This window comes from Amia ocellicauda, chromosome 14 (assembly GCF_036373705.1).
Source record: "Amia ocellicauda isolate fAmiCal2 chromosome 14, fAmiCal2.hap1, whole genome shotgun sequence".
NCBI classification, from domain to species: domain Eukaryota; kingdom Metazoa; phylum Chordata; class Actinopteri; order Amiiformes; family Amiidae; genus Amia; species Amia ocellicauda.
Window position 1 is genome coordinate 15,810,000 of NC_089863.1, and position 16,775 is coordinate 15,826,774.

At 43.7% G+C, this 16,775-nt stretch overlaps 2 protein-coding genes across 3 annotated transcripts; one reads left to right on the forward strand and one right to left on the reverse strand.

Moving 5' to 3' along the window:
* Positions 1-2,095: 2,095 nt before the first annotated feature.
* Positions 2,096-5,231, reverse strand: thfp5 (three-finger protein 5). 2 transcript variants are annotated; one of them, XM_066723243.1, is made up of 4 exons: positions 5,120-5,231; positions 4,713-4,824; positions 3,719-3,838; positions 2,096-2,909 (listed from the first exon to the last, which is right to left on the reverse strand). In XM_066723243.1, exons 2-4 carry the CDS (start codon positions 4,759-4,761, stop codon positions 2,809-2,811), a joined length of 270 nt encoding a protein of 89 aa, XP_066579340.1. In that variant the 5' UTR covers positions 4,762-4,824; positions 5,120-5,231; the 3' UTR covers positions 2,096-2,808. The 2 variants fall into 2 exon arrangements, with proteins under 2 accessions (XP_066579340.1, XP_066579339.1); XM_066723242.1 differs by lacking the exon at positions 5,120-5,231 and adding an exon at positions 4,996-5,091.
* A 669-nt stretch (positions 5,232-5,900) lies between these two features.
* LOC136768853 (septin-4) lies at positions 5,901-16,772 on the forward strand. The gene is made up of 11 exons (XM_066723240.1): positions 5,901-6,080; positions 9,021-9,111; positions 11,462-11,548; positions 11,884-12,007; positions 12,225-12,359; positions 12,553-12,670; positions 14,203-14,304; positions 14,619-14,718; positions 15,416-15,581; positions 15,948-16,032; positions 16,251-16,772. Exons 1-11 carry the CDS (start codon positions 6,078-6,080, stop codon positions 16,329-16,331), a joined length of 1,092 nt encoding a protein of 363 aa, XP_066579337.1. The 5' UTR covers positions 5,901-6,077; the 3' UTR covers positions 16,332-16,772.
* The last annotated feature ends 3 nt before the right edge of the window (positions 16,773-16,775 follow it).

The window sequence follows — 16,775 nt, forward strand, 5'->3', positions numbered from 1 at the left end:
CACTCCCAGGTTCCACCAAGTACACAGTGCTCCTCCCAATCAATACGCTGAAGAAAGCTACATGTATAGACTTCACTGCACTTCTGCCATGTCTTTAAGGGTGGCTTTCTTGCTGCATGAGTGAGAGGCGGCTATTCCCTGGCCTGCATTGAACAAAGAGGAATCAACCTGGATCCTGAGTCTCAGAGACGAAATCCACTGCATTGCACTGGTAATGTTTGAATCCAGTGGTGAAATATTAGTGACAGGTAAACAGGTATAAAAAACAACGCCCATCAATGGCTACTGCTGATGTCCTGTCTTTCTCCCCAGCAGGAGCCTGCACTCATCGCTCCCCGCTGAATCAGGTTGTCCAGTTCCACACCAACACAAAAATGACAACGTCGTGTTTCCATTGATTGGTCAGAGGTCCAGAGAAGAGTGAGATGACTCCAGAGCAGCTCTTGGTTGTGTAGCCCCACCACTGCATACACACACGCACTGGGATCACGTCATTTCATCACACACTTCTCATCACACACTTTTCATTACCAGCAACAATTCATCACCAATTTGCATATTCACTTGTAAATTACACACAAATGATCTCTTATGATTTATAGTGAATACTTCTTAATGTCCTATGATTCCAAAACAGTCTTTTATGAAATTGTTACCCATGGCAGTTGTAGTCTGTTTTTCAACTCTTTCATTTCACATTTGTATTGATTAATGCATCCCTCTGTCTGCATGTTTATATGGGTGCGTTCACCTCGCGCAGACTGTCCTCATTCTGCACAGAATATGACCATTTATTCAAATGAAGGCTCAGACTGTCCGCAGTCAGTGTGAAGGAAAACTGTTTACATGATCTAATATCCCAGTAATACATATTGATATTTGTTGTACCGTACCGTGATTCCTCATGAATTAATATATGAATCTCATAGAATAAACACATGAGTATGTCATGCACTTCATCTGAGTTCTTATGTTAATCACATGTATAACAGGGTTAGGCTTGGTGTACTCAACATCAGAACTGAGATGATGTTGATGATGTTTTGATGTTTAAGTACTATGGTAATTATATATTAATTAATGAGGAATTATAGTACCTTATTGTAAAGTGTAACTCGTTTTTTTGTTGTACGTGTTGCATTTATTTTAACTAGTCGCACGTTTTACAAAGGAATGACATATTGCACAATTGTGTAATTCTGGGTATTTCCTGATGACCTTAAAATAATAAAGATGCAGGTAGCAGTTTAAACATATAATTTTATTAAACTCGAGCTTTGAAATAGATCTTTTACTTTCTAAGGAACACAAGTGCTGGTATAAAAATAAAAAAAGTCTGTAGAAACACAAGATTAATAAAACAAAGCAAGAACTAAACATGAAAAATGTCCTAATTTACTCTTTAATCATTTTACAGGCAATGTCTGATATAAAACAAAAATACATAATGTCCCTGCGTTGTTTACACTATTGGGTTTTCATTTGTTTTCTTTTGTATTGTTTGCACTGAAGTTTTGTTTAACTTACAATTTTATGCAATGGTTTTCATTTGTTATTAGTTTGCTTGGTTTGGTTCTTAAAAATAAACTTATTTCTATGTTTGTTTGTTTATTAGTTTTATCAAGTTTCATGCTCACTGCACAATTCAATAAAGGAGACAGTTGCATTATTGAATGTAAATTATGATATTGTATCCTACCAACAGTGTTTTTGTTAAACAGTTTATAATATTATTGTCTGCTCATTTCATCTGACCTATTTATTAATTGCATTCTATCATGTGAACAAACAGTGGGATATTAGACTCAGTCTGTTAAAGCTTGACAGAGCCTTGGCTCAGGTTGAATTTGGCTTTCAAGTTAGTGACCGGGTTTTATTTACTGAATTGAATATGTACTTTGAAAAACTGACTACAGCTGCCGTCGGTAAATGTAGGATTTAATGGAATCCTGAGACAGTCCGTATGTAATATGTAAGTGAATATGCAAACTGTGATGAATTGTCGCTGCTGATGATATGTACCCACTGATAAAAAGTGTGCCCCCCCACACACGCACACGTCGAAATAATGATAAAAAACAGATGAAGTCTGGAATTAACTGTCCACAAATATTTTATTACATCAAACAAAAACACAGGGGGCAGACCTCAATATCGCAGTCCCTACAGGCAGCCCCACAGGAAGTCTCTGTATTGACTAATATGACTCCCTCACAGCCTGGGCTAGAAAATCGACTCCATATAAAGGCACACAACCATATAGGAGCAGAAAAGAAATGCGAGTGAAACGTGGAATCTAACCTGTAAGGCGTTCGCCCTGGTTGGGCCTGTATCAGTTGAAGTCTGGCCAAGTTATAGTAGGCCCCAGTGTCCTAAGCTTCCCCTGTCTGATGTCCTGATCAATTTTGAGGATTAAAAGGAAGTGTTATGTACCTCATTTGACAGCGCTGTCCCGTAGGATGACGCAAGCGTGACTGTGATGTCACCAACAAGCACCAGCCCGAGAGAGGAGAACAAGGATCCATGAGAGCACATTGGGAATAAGTCAAACACGCCTTCGTTCAGCAGGCAGAGTTCAAATGGAGTTGGATCCGTGCAGCCAACATTGTATAGCAGCGCAGTTTTGATTTTTTTTACATGCTATTGAAATGGCACTGGAAGTCAACCTGGGAAGCTGTGTATGCTGGGAACTATTGTATCCTACACTGTGCCTGATGTGGGGCTGATCCCAGTAATCTGCTGACATTGTTGTTGTTGCTGTGAGGCAGAGTTGAGACAAAACTACAAAACACACACACACACTGCCACTCAGTTGCAGCGATCAGAGTAGCAGCAGTAAGCGGTCAGACCATTCAGGCCCTGCAACATGAGGCAGTCCGATTTCTTGATGCAGCGGCGGAAATGGCCATCTAGGAAAAATAACACAGACTTGTGATTATACCTGAATAAACACTGGCTTTAATTATTCTCATTATAAACATCATCATTATTCTTATTAATATTTATTTATTTATTAGTCAGGGAGCAGTAGCCTGTAACAACAACAACGACAACAACAACACTTATAGCATAATCATAACAGTTCCTCAATTAACATCTGTTCTGTACAGCCAGAGCACAACAGGAAGTGCAGTACAGAAGACTGAGTCAGTGCGAGAGCCAGGGCTCAGACTGAGAACTTCGGAGGAACCAGCCCTTCTGCCTCAGTTTGAGGCTGACCAGTCACAGTGTCAGCTGAGGGACACGCGCAGGAGGAAGCAAGACATTGAAGACGAATCGACAACTGGCAGTGTTTATCTGGGCAGCCTCTGTGCAAGTTAATCCTGGTAAATGTACCGTGGTGTGTTTGCCCTTTTCACCTGGCTTCACTATGCATGTACCGTGCTCTCCTATGGGTAACGCCTGCCTTCACTTCTTCACTAACACTGGACCATGGGGATACAAATGATACACCATGATGCATATCTCCTCTTTAAGATGGTGTACAGGACTCAATTTTCAGATTTTGGTTACTGCGACTCATTGTGCTGTGCTGGGTCACATAAACCATTTATTCCCCCCTATAAATCAGTCAATCAATCAATCAATCAAATAAATCATATTGACTCTTCAAACTGATTTTCCTGCTTGCTTGCTCCCAGCATCCTCCTGGGCAGTCACCCTCACGCCCTTTCCTAGAAGCTTTGGCAACTCTAGAGCTGTCAGAGCTTTTACTTACAGGGAGAAATTGTCCATATTGCTCTAATGCAGGCATCTTCATTGTAACCGCAGGTCTGCACTGTGTTACTGCAGCTGCCCGATCCCGTAGCAATGCAGCGGTTGCATTTGAGGGTCTCTCCTGGGGAGGGATGAACAGTGACAACGTGAACCTTTTACATAGAAGACCAAAATCAGAAGGTGGTCAAGATTCACTCAGCTATCTAAACAAGGTCATGGCAACGCTGCAGTGAAGTGCACACAGAACAATGCGACTGCAGAACACAGGACTGGAAGAGCCGCCTGCTTAGCAAGTGACACAGACTGTCAGATAATCTTGACTGCTTCCTGTGAATTTAGTGTGTTTATTTTGCATCAATCATGCTCGATTTCTTCACAAAGCCGACATGCTGCAGTCTTCTGCACATAGATTAGTGTCAGTGTTGCGCATTTCGTGACTGAACCAATAGGTCAGACAATGGTACAGAGTTCAACAAAACAAAACCTGATTTGTGATTTTACTGCTATATCATTGACAGTGTCTCATGTTTACGATTGCAGGATTGATAGCAATAATATGTGATTCAGCTCATGAAAATTATTTCAAAATGTTTTACATTATCAAATAAAGTTTACTTTTTTTCACTTCTGCATCCACAAATAGACTAACACATTTAAAAAAATTATTTAAATTGCAAATTCCAGTGGTAAAATGCCCATTAGAAAGGGTGGGCAGGCAGGGATAGAATGTTTTGGTTCTGAACATGACTGTGGTATTAAGTTAAGATGTAACTTATCTCAAAATGTGTTTTGAGTCATTTTGTTTTTAAAAAGTGACACTCTGTGTAATCAGGTGGTGGTCAACCCTGCTATTCATGTCACATTTATCAGAACCAAAATACAACCAAACTACAGCTTCACACGGCTGCCAGCAGTTAACCATTTTACAACATTTCCCCGATCACAAGTCAGCAGCACAGCGTTGGCCCAGCCAGTGCGGACGGGAGTTAACTTACCCAGGGTCAGGCTCAGCAGGAGCAGGAAGGTGCAGATCCAACCTTTCATCTTTCCTTCTCAGAACCCGATGTCCGGCTTTTATGTAGTCTTTTGAGTTTTGCTTTTTCTTTCCTAGAATAGAGGGGAGAGAGAAGGAGCGAGAAAGAGGCAGCAATAAAATAAAATATTATTATTATTATAATTGTTATTATTATTACAAGTCTTATTATTGTTGTTTTTGGTGTGACACACAAGAGGTAGTAGTGGAAGAGTGTGAAGCAGCAATAATGATGTCCAGCTCACCTCTAGTGTTTGTGTCAGCGCAGCACTCTGCGTCTGTTTATAACCTCCTCTTATATCACAGACAGACAAACAAGTCAATCAAAAGTCAGTGGACTGATAAGAGCTGTGCTACCTATTTACCTACCTTGATATCACTATGAAAGAACAAACCGTGAGCCAGGGGTGACCTTCCCAATGCAGGGAGTGGATTGGTCCTTTGTTGGGTTCCCAAATGTGTGCGTGTATTTGCGTGGGTCTATCAAAGAATAAACTGTTTTGTACTTTCACTGCAATATCAGTGAAATACATTGAGTCTTGTGATCTCGAAATACAAACAGTGTCCCAACTCTCTTATGCAAGCTGTTTTTACCATTGGATTTCAACATGGCTTGTTTACTGTGTTTCTGCCCTGGTGTTACAGTGGTCTCCAATGGGTTCCACCTGCCTTCACTGGACCATGGGGATACCAATGATCACTGCACTTCTGCCATATCTTTAATGGTGGCTTTCTTGCTGCATGAGTGAGAGGCGGCTCTTCCCTGGCCTGCATTGAACAAAGAGGAATCAACCTGGATCCTGAGTCTCTTTGGACCACAGAGACGAAATCCACTGCATTGCACTGGTAATGTTTGATTCCAGTGGTGAAATATTAGTGACAGGTAAATAGGTATAAAAACCAACGTCAATGGCTACTGCTGATGTCCTGCCTTTCTCCCCAGCTGGAGCCTGCACTCACAGCTCCACCCTGAGCACTGCAACATTTTTAAGATGTCTGGTTTCAGTAAAGGTTAGTGCACCAAAAAACAACATCCCTAACATCCTTCCCCAGCCAATCGGAGCGCAGGGTTTTTGCAGCGAAAGAACACTGCGGTGTCTCGCTTCCTGTCTCACTTCCTGCCCATCTTTGTTGACAGAGCAGACAGGAAAGCAACAAACGGTTCCATCAGATTGTGTGTGCGTGTGTGTGTGTGCATGTGTGTGTGAGTGCGTAGCAGAGTGATGCAATAGGGAAATGCACCTTTTGTACCGACGGTGACAGAGACAGAGACAAGAGACGCCCAGTCGGATTCATCGCCGCTTTATCACCTCCACAGAATCAAATAATGGTAAGAAAATAATCATTTTGACCGTGTTGGCTTTGTGATGCTGCCTGTAGTTCAGTGCTGACATTCAACAGGTGGAAGGGCAATGTGGAGCAGGGGGGACTGACATGTTTTCCAGTCTTAGTATGCACGGCGGTTACCACATAAAAAACTGAACGCCATGAAGGCCTAGTCAACACAGGAGCAGCTAGCCTCTCTGCAGCCACACAGTAACCTGAGCTGCTTACGTGTCATTATGTGGCAGTGGGAACCAGACTGCAAAGGCCATGGGGCTATTGCATGTTATTTTACACACCTTATCAATATATTCTGCTTTGTAAGCATCAATATTTCTCCCTCTGCCAGGCTGCTCCAGGGCAGGGAGCAGTTTACCCACAGAAGAATGGGATGGGAAACATATTGTAAAGGCCAAGAGGAGATTTCAAGTCTTTCGTGACCCTTGACCAATATATTTTGCTTTGTCCTCATTTAAATTGAGCACAGCAAAGCAAGGCCTCGCTACAGTCAGTTGTTTTTTCTAAGTTTTGCAGCAAATGGTGTTGCTTTACAATGGGGATGTTCTCCTAAGTGGATTGGTCCAAGACCTACTGAGCCACCTCTGTAAGAAAGGGTTACCTTCTTTCCTCAGGCCTCTCAGCCCACCTCCCTCCCTCTCTCTCTCTCTCACTGTCTGCTGATAACCAAGGATCATTTGGGGATTTTGTGACCCCTGCAGGGAGAGAAGACAGTGTGACAGTACAGCACAGTACATAGGCTGTTGGGCAGCACTTCCCCAGCACTGTCCCTGGAGCCCCACTGCTGGTGTCTCTTACACCCGAGGTGACAGTCACCCAACTGAAACCTAAACCTCACCCATATTCGCCCCAGCTGTCTATTGGTTTAGTTGATGATAACTCTGGGGAAGTCAGGGGGCCCTGGCTTGGGTTTCATATTGCCCTCGGAAACTCCTGCCAGTTCCAAACAATTCCAACAGCTAGGATTGACGCAGCCGACCTGCCCGACCTACCTGTTGCCTTGTTGCCCTGTTACTTGCCCAGGTAACAGGGCCTCACGATCATTATTTGTGTCCCAGGTTCTCCTCTAGCATGTTTAAAGATGGCAGGTGTTACTGTAAAGAGTTTGTTCAAATATACTGGCCACTGCATTGCACTGTACTATATACAACAGAAATGGGACTGAATATTATACCCTATAGCACTGGGGTTGGTTTTCTACATGCATGTATATTATCATTTATAGTAGATCAGCCCCATCGCTACAGTATATAGGCTACAGCCCCAACACTATAGTTACTGCAGCCTCACTGCGCGGCATGTTTGTGTACCAGCTCAGTTCTTAATTAATTCCAGAAGTACAACATGTGGCTAATCTGAGGTTTCTCATTAAACTAAACAGTGGGGGAATGCAGTGTAATCCAGAATTATATCAGGCCCCTGGAATTGTTGCTGGAACAATTTAAACAGTCAAATTAAGGAAATGATTAGAGCAATCAATGTTTCAATGACGTATTTGGGATCTGAGAAGCTCTGGGCTATTATTCTAATATTTCTTAGTGGACGCCCTTATCCAGGGCAATTTACAATTGTTACATTGGTACATTAGTTCATGTTTTACATTTATAAATTACCCATTTATACAGCTTGGGGTTTACTAGAACAATCTAGGTACAGTGCCTTGCTCAAAGGTACAACAGCAGTGTCCCTGACCTGGGATTGAAACCACAACCCTCCACTCAGGAGTCCTAACCACTACTCCACACTACTGTCACTACACTGCAGGGTATATACTGATGCAATGTATGCTATAAAGATGGGTCTATAGCAGATGCACTGTCCAGATAGGGCTGATATACTAGTAGCACCTGCAGCTGCAAGGGCCTCTGGGATGTCCAGCTCTGATAGGACTCGGGATTTTCCCCCCCACACTCTTTGGCTGTGGGTAGGCCTGCAGCTGTGTATCCTGGCTGCTCCCCCCCGCAACGCTGAGCTGTCTGAGCCACATCCGCCCCCCCCAGGCCTCTCCACAGCTTGTGCTTCCTGTCACAGCCTGAGCGTGAGCCTGGCAGTGTGTGAACCTCCCTGCAGGACTGTGGCCAATGGGGGGCCAGGCTGGATGTGTGTGTGCACCCCCTGGGTCATACACACACTCTAGTATAGGTACTCTACTGTTGGCATTATGCAATCTTTTATTTCTAGTTTCTATGCATGTATATTAATTTTATTTATTAACTGGGCCTAGTAGAAGTATCTTTTAACATTATATAGAATGCTGGACACTGTTCCTTCTGTCCCAAAATGCTTTGCTCATTTGACATTTTGTAGTATTTACGGGAAAGAAAATAAAGAAAACCAAAGCTAACGTATCAGTCTACTGAGCTTTCTTAACCACTGAGCACAAACACCGCCAACAAAGGGGCTATTGAAAGGAGAAATATTTCACACCATATCTGTTTCCAAACAAGGCATTAAGAACTTGTTCCCGATCTCTCTGCCAGGTTATCTCACTGAGGAAACGCATTAACAGCCTGATCAAGCATGATCCATTTCAGGCCGTTAAGAAACAAACGAGAATGATTACAGCGCTGTTTAATTGTCTGCCTGGGTTGTGTAGTTTCGCAGAGGGGGGAAGACGTATGGGACATGTTTGGGGGGCTGAGGACTGGGCGTGCTGGGCAAACTGGCACTGCCAGTCAGTCAATAATGAGGGGTGTATTGATTGTTTTCATTGTGACAGCAACTGAAAATGAAACCAAAAGCTGCACATGTGCTCAGGTAACCTCAAGTTATCCTGTGTTCCTCTCTCTCTCTCTCTCTCTCTCTCTCTCTCTCTCCCCCCACCCTCCTCTTCCCTTCCCTTCCTTTCTTTCCCCCCTTCCCTCTCTCCACCCCCCACTACACCTTTCCTTCTTCTTCTCCCTCTCTCCCCATCTCTCTCCGTCTCCAGGATAAGGAATATGTGGGATTTGCCACACTTCCCAACCAGGTCCACCGCAAATCGGTCAAGAGGGGCTTCGACTTCACACTCATGGTGGCAGGTGAGGGGGATAGTCCCAGATAGGATGCAACCTCTTTCTCCGCTCTGTCTGTCTGTCTCAGTCTGTTGTGACTCCTCCCTCTCTCTTTCTCTTGCTCTCTCTGCCTCAGTGCAATGTGAATGTACTATAGCACGAGTTTTCAACCTTTTCAACCATTTGTCTCAAGGTCTCAAGTGCCCCCCTTTATCTGCTTGCTCGCAGCCAAACATTACTTTACAAATGTCCACTGCAGCAGAGATAATCAACTGTTCGCCGGTGGTGTGTGCTTTTTTTCCATTTTGCTATTCTGAGTGATAGCAGAGACGAAGCTTTCAGCGCAATTTCACTCACTGTCATGCTATGAGAGAACACCTCTGTTTGAACATTTCCAGCTGTCTTCCAAAATATTCAGTCGGTTTTTCAACTAAGCTTGCATGCTTTGCTTCCAAATGTCTCTTTAATAAAGATGGTTTGATACAGTCTTTAGAGAGCTCCTTCAAACAAACAAAACACTTGGTTTGGGGTTTACCTTCAGGACCCACAAGTCAAGCTGAACTCTCCACACTCTTCTGTGTTTTTTCCCTAAAGTTTGTTCTCTTGGTGATGAATCTATCCATTTTGAACTGGCAAACAAAAATATGCACGACACAAACTGGACTTGCAATAATTTTGTAGCAGTATATTCATGAACTATCCAAGCAATGCATGGAGTTGAAAAACAAAAGTGTACATCGAAAGTATATTTCCTAGTTTAAAAAAAGCTCATACACAGTAATTTAGAGATAATACTGAAGAACCCAGTCTTGATGCACAGAGGATAACATGTATTTATTTTACATGCCAGGCCTGGAAGGCCCTGACATGGAAGCTCTCTGAAGAGTCTCTATCTGAAGAGCAGAAGTTAACAGCTTTTTATACATTTCATGGCATGTGGGTTTGTGGGCAGGGTCAGTCACAAGTTTCCAAAAGTGTTGTCTTGAGATCAGGTTTCTGAATGTTTGTGGTGGTCATCCTGAGGAGGGGGGTCATCATGGAACCAGGTGTTTTCCTGTTATGGCATACAAACTGCCCAATCTCACAGTTTTCTTTAACGATGGACAATGAGGTAATCAATCACTATAATGTAACATTTTCAGCCTTGAGAGAAGAACAGGAAACCCCAAACAAACACAAAGCAAACTGATATCTGTGGGCTATTTATCTGTTTGGGTGTTCCTCTTATCATAATGAACAGAAGTCAAAGTGGAGAGAAGAATGTCTAGAGGGTATGCCCTGAACAACTGCCTGTCACTAGCTCGATAAATCGAATTTGCTCAGTCTGCATACTATTAATATAAAACATTATACAGTTTATATAAAACATTATCCAGGGTTCCTCCATACATAATATACAATTCCATAAATATATATATATATTAGGGCTGGGGGAATTAACACATTAATCTTTGCGATTAATTGGAAACGAAAAAATAACGCAATTGACACAGCACTTTTTTTAATGACTTTAATGACACAATGACCAGAAAACGAGAGCTGCTTTGTTCCCTGATAATGTAAACTAACTGGTCTGTCTCAGTTGCTGGCTTTATGTAAAAGAGTAGACAAAATCTTGGGGTGAAAAAAAAAATCAACATTCTCCATTTGTTATTCATATTGCAAAGACTTATGTACCTTTTTTTAATTAAACTGGCACTTTAACATTTTGTTGTGTTTGATATTGGTGGTGCATATAAAGAAAGTATTTATTTTGGCCTATTAGCTTGCATTCTAAGCTAATCCAGTCTTTTTGATAATATTCAACTTGCACTTAAACACTTTGTTTATAATGTTGCTGCATTCAATATATTTGATGGGAATGACTATTCTGTAGTTCTGAGGAGAGTCTGTTTACAGTTCACAAGATGTCATTAAAAATATTATTTAAAATAGAATTCCTTTGTGTTGATTAATTTAATTAGGTGATTCTACATTTAAATATTGATGATTTCAAGCTTGGGGGGAAAATGTGATTAATTGCTATTAATCACAGCAAATTGTGCGATTAATTAGTAAAAAAAAATTAATCGATTCCCAGCCCTAATATATATATATATATATATATATATATATATATATATATATATATATATGGAATTGTATATTATGTATGGAGGAACCCTGGATAATGTTTTATATAAACTGTATAATGTTTATATAAAACATTTATATATAACATTTATATATATACTTTGGTTTTGCATATTCAGTCATCTGGAATACCCCCAGTTGAAAAACCCTGTACTATAGCACCCAGTCAGTCAGTGTGTCTATGTAAGCCACTTAACTTTCTCCTCTTCTTCTTCTCTCTTTCTCTCTCTCTCTCTCTCTCTAGGGGAGTCAGGCCTGGGTAAATCCACCCTGATTGACAGCCTGTTTCTCACTGACCTCTACAAAGAGAGGAAGATGCTCCAAGCAGAAGGTAAATTGTCTCCCGGGGCGTGGGGGAAGGGGTGGTGGGGAGCTGGAGTCGTGCCAGTGATTGTGTCTGGCTGGCGAACGTCAATGGTGCGTCTATGTCACTTGTTTTTTACTAGTGCACATTTCTGCTTTAGTACAGTTCATTTTCAACTGGATAAACTCAGGGGGAGAACTGGTAGGCCACCCTTCTGGGCTCCGAGGAAAACATAATAGAGAAGGCAGAGGCCTGTACCTCGCAATGCAGGAGACAGGGGAAGATCAATGCGAAGGGACAGTGGACACTTCATAGCACTGAATAGAGTCTCCCATGATTGATTGTGTGTGTGTGCATTTCAGAACGCATCTCACAGACCATGGAGATCACCAAGAATGCGGTGGACATCGAGGAGAGAGGGGTCAAGGTGAAGCTGACCGTAGTGGACACCCCGGGATTCGGGGACGCCGTAGACAACACAGAGTGGTCAGTCAGTCTACAACCCCAGCATGAACACTAGCTGATAGACTTCACCCTCATCAGCAAACCACACACCAACCATGAGTCTATTGTGCATACTGAAAACCACTTTCTCATCTCCCTCTCCCGCCCCTCTCTTCTTCTCTTCTCCCAATCCTACACACTCTCCTCCTCCTTTCTCCCCCTCTCCATCTCTCTCTCTCTCTCTCTCTCTCTCTGCTAGCTGGAAGTCCATTGCCGAGTACATCGACCAGCAGTTCGAGCAGTACTTCCGGGACGAAAGCGGGCTCAACCGCAAGAACATCCAGGACAATCGGGTCCACTGTATCCTCTACTTCATCTCCCCCTATGGCCACGGGTGGGTACTGCATGCAGGGACGCTGTCGCCAAGGGTACAATTGCACCACTTTTGCTAACAAGGAGTCTGAGGAGGATAATGTTCTTCTGTGTGACTCTCTCCCCATCTCACTCTCCCCCTCCCTCCTTCTCTCTTTCTCTCTTGCTCTCCCTCCCTTTCTTCCTCTCTCCTTATCTCTCCATCCCCCCTCCAGGCTCCGTCCTCTGGATGTGGAGTTCATGAAGGCAATCCACGACAAGGTGAACATCGTGCCAGTCATCGCTAAGGCCGACACCCTGACCCCCTCTGAGGTCAAAACCATGAAGCAGAGGGTGAGGATGACAGCAGCCGCCCTCACCTCCCCCCAACACACTTTCACTCCCTCTAAAGCTGGCCTGGGACACTGGGAAAATACACAAACCAACACAATGTCAAGCACCAAACTGAGCACACACTAATATCACAGGGTCTTAATTTAAGTGTGTGTGTGTTTGGGGAGGGGGGAGTCTGTAAATGTCAGGGTGATGTACGGGGAAAGGTGGAGGAAAACACTATTACTATTACTATTACTTCTAATACAACTATACACTCACCTAAAGGATTATTAGGAACACCTGTTCAATTTCTGATTAATGCAATTATCTAACCAACCAATCACATGGCAGTTGCTTCAATGCATTTAGGGGTGTGGTCCTGGTCAAGACAATCTCTTGATATCCAAACTGAATGTCTGAATGGGAAAGAAAGGTGATTTAAGCAATTTTGAGCGTGGCATGGTTGTTGGTGCCAGACGGGCCGGTCTGAGTATTTCACAATCTGCTCAGTTACTGGGATTTTCACGCACAACCATTTCTAGGGTTTACAAAGAATGGTGTGAAAAGGGAAAAACATCCAGTATGCTGCAGTCCTGTGGGCGAAAAATGCCTTGTTGATGCTAGAGGTCAGAGGAGAATGGGCCGACTGATTCAAGCTGATAGAAGAGCAACTTTGACTGAAAACCACTCGTTACAACCGAGGTATGCAGCAAAGCATTTGTGAAGCCACAACACGTACAACCTTGAGGCGGATGGGCTACAACAGCAGAAGACCCCACCGGGTACCACTCATCTCCACTACAAATAGGAAAAAGAGGCTACAATTTGCACAAGCTCACCAAATTTGGACAGTTGAAGACTGGAAAAATGTTGCCTGGTCTGATGAGTCTCGATTTCTGTTGAGACATTCAGATGGTAGAGTCAGAATTTGGCGTAAACAGAATGAGAACATGGATCCATCATGCCTTGTTACCACTGTGCAGGCTGGTGGTGGTGGTGTAATGGTGTGGGGGATGTTTTCTTGGCACACTTTAGGCCCCTTAGTGCCAATTGGGCTTCGTTTAAATGCCACGGCCTACCTGAGCATTGTTTCTGACCATGTCCATCCCTTTATGACCACCATGTACCCATCCTCTGATGGCTACTTCCAGCAGGATAATGCACCATGTCACAAAGGTCGAATCATTTCAAATTGGTTTCTTGAACATGACAATGAGTTCACTGTACTAAACTGGCCCCCACAGTCACCAGATCTCAACCCAATAGAGCATCTTTGGGATGTGGTGGAACGGGAGCTTCGTGCCCTGGATGTGCATCCCACAAATCTCCATCAACTGCAAGATGCTATCCTATCAATATGGGCCAACATTTCTAAAGAATGCTTTCAGCACCTTGTTGAATCAATGCCACGTAGAATTAAGGCAGTTCTGAAGGCGAAAGGGGGTCAAACACAGTATTAGTATGGTGTTCCTAATAATCCTTTAGGTGAGTGTAGATGTGCCCTTAATATCTGTCTGTCTGCCTATCTATATATGTCTGTCTTTGTTCAGGTGAGAGATGAAATCGAGGAGTTCGGTATCAATATCTACCAGTTCCCGGACTGCGACTCGGACGAAGACGAGGACTTCAAACAGGAGGACACAGCACTCAAGGTGAGGCAGGAGAGGACGTGGGACACTCTTGACGCCCAGGCACACAAAAAACGTCCCGGGTGGACTCTGTGGCCCCATCTTGATTTTGTGGTGTGCAATGAGGTGCTGGCCAGTACTGAAAGGGAGGTATGGCAGGGCACAACTTCTCAGAAAGTTATACCCAGCATATGTGTCTTTGAACTGGAATTATTCAGGTTTTTTTTTTGTGATGGCCTACATGGTGTACACCTCAAAGACTACATGTCTCATGATGCATCAGGCCCCTGCACACGGTATTGAAAACAATAATATTTTGTGTTTTGTTCCTAAACCAGGAGAGCATTCCCTTCGCTGTGATTGGCAGCAACGCCGTGATAAGCGACAGCAAAGATCGGCCAATGAGAGGGCGGGTCTACCCCTGGGGCGTGGTCGAGAGTAAGTTGGCAGGGGGAGGAGGACTCTGGGAAATATCCAGGCTGGGAATTTCTGAAGTGCCTTTTTTTTCTCACCTTTGTGTCTCTGTGGCTGCTCTGTCTCCCTGTGCGGATGTGTGTTTACTACAGTTTATCCCTCTGTGTCTCTCTCCTTCACACGATCGCTCTCCCTCCCCCTTTGTCTGTCTCTCCTTCTCACTCTCCACCCCTCTCCCTCCCTCTGTCTCTCTCTCCTTCCATCTGTCTCTCCTTCTCATTCTCATTTTAAATGCATTGGACCTTTTTTGTTTGTTTTTTATTTTTACCTTTTTAATTGTTTCTTTATTTTGTCCAATGCATTTTCAGTTATTTTCAATGTATTTGACTTTTATGTTGGTGAGCAGTTTTGCTTTAATCACGTTTGTTTTGTTGTTTTGTGCACATGTTTATTTTAAAGTTAAGTTTTTTTTTGTTTTTGATTTTGTTAAACCACAAAGATTTTAAAAATTTTAAGTGATTTTAAGAATTGATTTTAAAAGTTTTTAATCATAAGTATTAAAAAATGAATTGTTTTTATATGTAATGTAAAATACTACACACAATAAAACAGTATTCTCATTCTCTTCCCCTCTCCCCCTCCCTCCCTCTCTGCCTCTCTCCTTCTCACTCCACTACCATCTTACTCCCTCCCTCTCTCTTTCTCTCTCTCTGCCCCTCAGTTGACAACCCCACTCACTGTGACTTCGTCAAGCTGCGCAACATGCTGATCCAGACCCACATGCAGGACCTGAAGGACGTGACCCAGGAGGTGCACTACGAGAACTACCGGGCCCAGTGCATCCAGAGCCTGACCCGCATCGGTGCCAAGGAACGCAGCTCCCGCAAGTGAGGAACAGAACCCCCCCCCAGCCCCTCTGCCTGCACTTCACTCAGACACAGAGATACAGACAGACACACACTAAGAGAGACACAGACAGAGATGCTGACAGACACAGACCCCAAATGAAAACACCAGCTGGGCCCTGCAGAGACTAATCCCATGTTAACTGTGCCCAGCATGTTGAAAAGGGTGAGGGGCTATTTCACTTTACATGCCAAACTTGATGCATCAAAATCAATATATATATTTATTTATATTTGCTTAACTGGATTTCTGCACATCTGATACCCCATGTACACTGTAATCCACCCCCTCTCCCCTCTCCTGGACAGCTGATTTTCCTCACTGACACCTGACTGTCTCCTTCGCAGTAAAATCTCCCGTCAGAGCATCACCGAGTTGTCGCTGCTGCCCCTGGCCGAGACCGAGAAGCTCATCCGGGAGAAGGACGAGGAGGTAACCTGCTACTCTCTCGCAGACACCGCCACGCTGTGTGTCACTCTCTCTCTCTCTTCACTCCATGTCACCTTTTTCAGTCATTTTCTCAGTCACTTCAGCTCTCTCTCCCTCAGCCATGAAATTCTGCTGCCCCCTGGCGGCCAAGCCACGATGGAGACAAGTCTGAACACATCCATATTGAACACCCCCCACCTCTCGCTCTCTCTCTCTCACAGCTGCGGAGGATGCAGGAGATGATCCAGAAGATGCAACAGCAGATGCAGCAGAACCAGGGGGAGCAGTCTGACACCCTCTGAGCTCCCAACCAAATCATACCGCTGTACAAAAAACTATAATCAAAGGTTTCTAGAGAAGATCTGGGGTGGCTGTTTTTAACACTGTCCATAGTCTTGAGAGGGACTCAGTCTCTTCTGAAACTGTTCCAAGAGAATGTGGTGTAGCTGTCTATTTATGTAGAGGCTTTTAAACAGCAGGTGTATTGAATGCATATTTCTCCTCCTGCTGTAATTGCATCCTCCCTCCCCAAACCATGAGAATCTGGGGCAGCCTCCTTTTCAAAGAGGGTTCTAACTGGCTGATGCAGGGTGGAGGGGGGGAAGCTGTGCTTAACTCATGTGCTTGAGAGGCTTTAAGAAGAGCCACAGGAGGCTGACTTTCATTGCTGTTTACAGGCTTCTAACCGTGTGAGATGCTGCGCGTTGGCTACTGCAGAGGCTCCAATAAAAACACAAACATCAGTT

Excerpts from the sequence above, each read along its gene's own strand:
- thfp5 (XM_066723243.1), bottom strand. The coding sequence starts at position 4,761 with ATGAAAGGTTGGATCTGCACCTTCCTGCTCCTGCTGAGCCTGACCCTG. Across the intron at positions 3,839-4,712 it reads CCTGCTGAGCCTGACCCTGG|GAGAGACCCTCAAATGCAAC; the intron begins GTAAGTTAACTC and ends ATCCCTCCCCAG. Across the intron at positions 2,910-3,718 it reads AATATGGACAATTTCTCCCT|ATGGCCATTTCCGCCGCTGC; the intron begins GTAAGTAAAAGC and ends TATTTTTCCTAG.
- LOC136768853 (XM_066723240.1), top strand. Across the intron at positions 12,008-12,224 it reads GCCGTAGACAACACAGAGTG|CTGGAAGTCCATTGCCGAGT; the intron begins GTCAGTCAGTCT and ends TCTCTCTGCTAG. Across the intron at positions 12,671-14,202 it reads TCAAAACCATGAAGCAGAGG|GTGAGAGATGAAATCGAGGA; the intron begins GTGAGGATGACA and ends GTCTTTGTTCAG.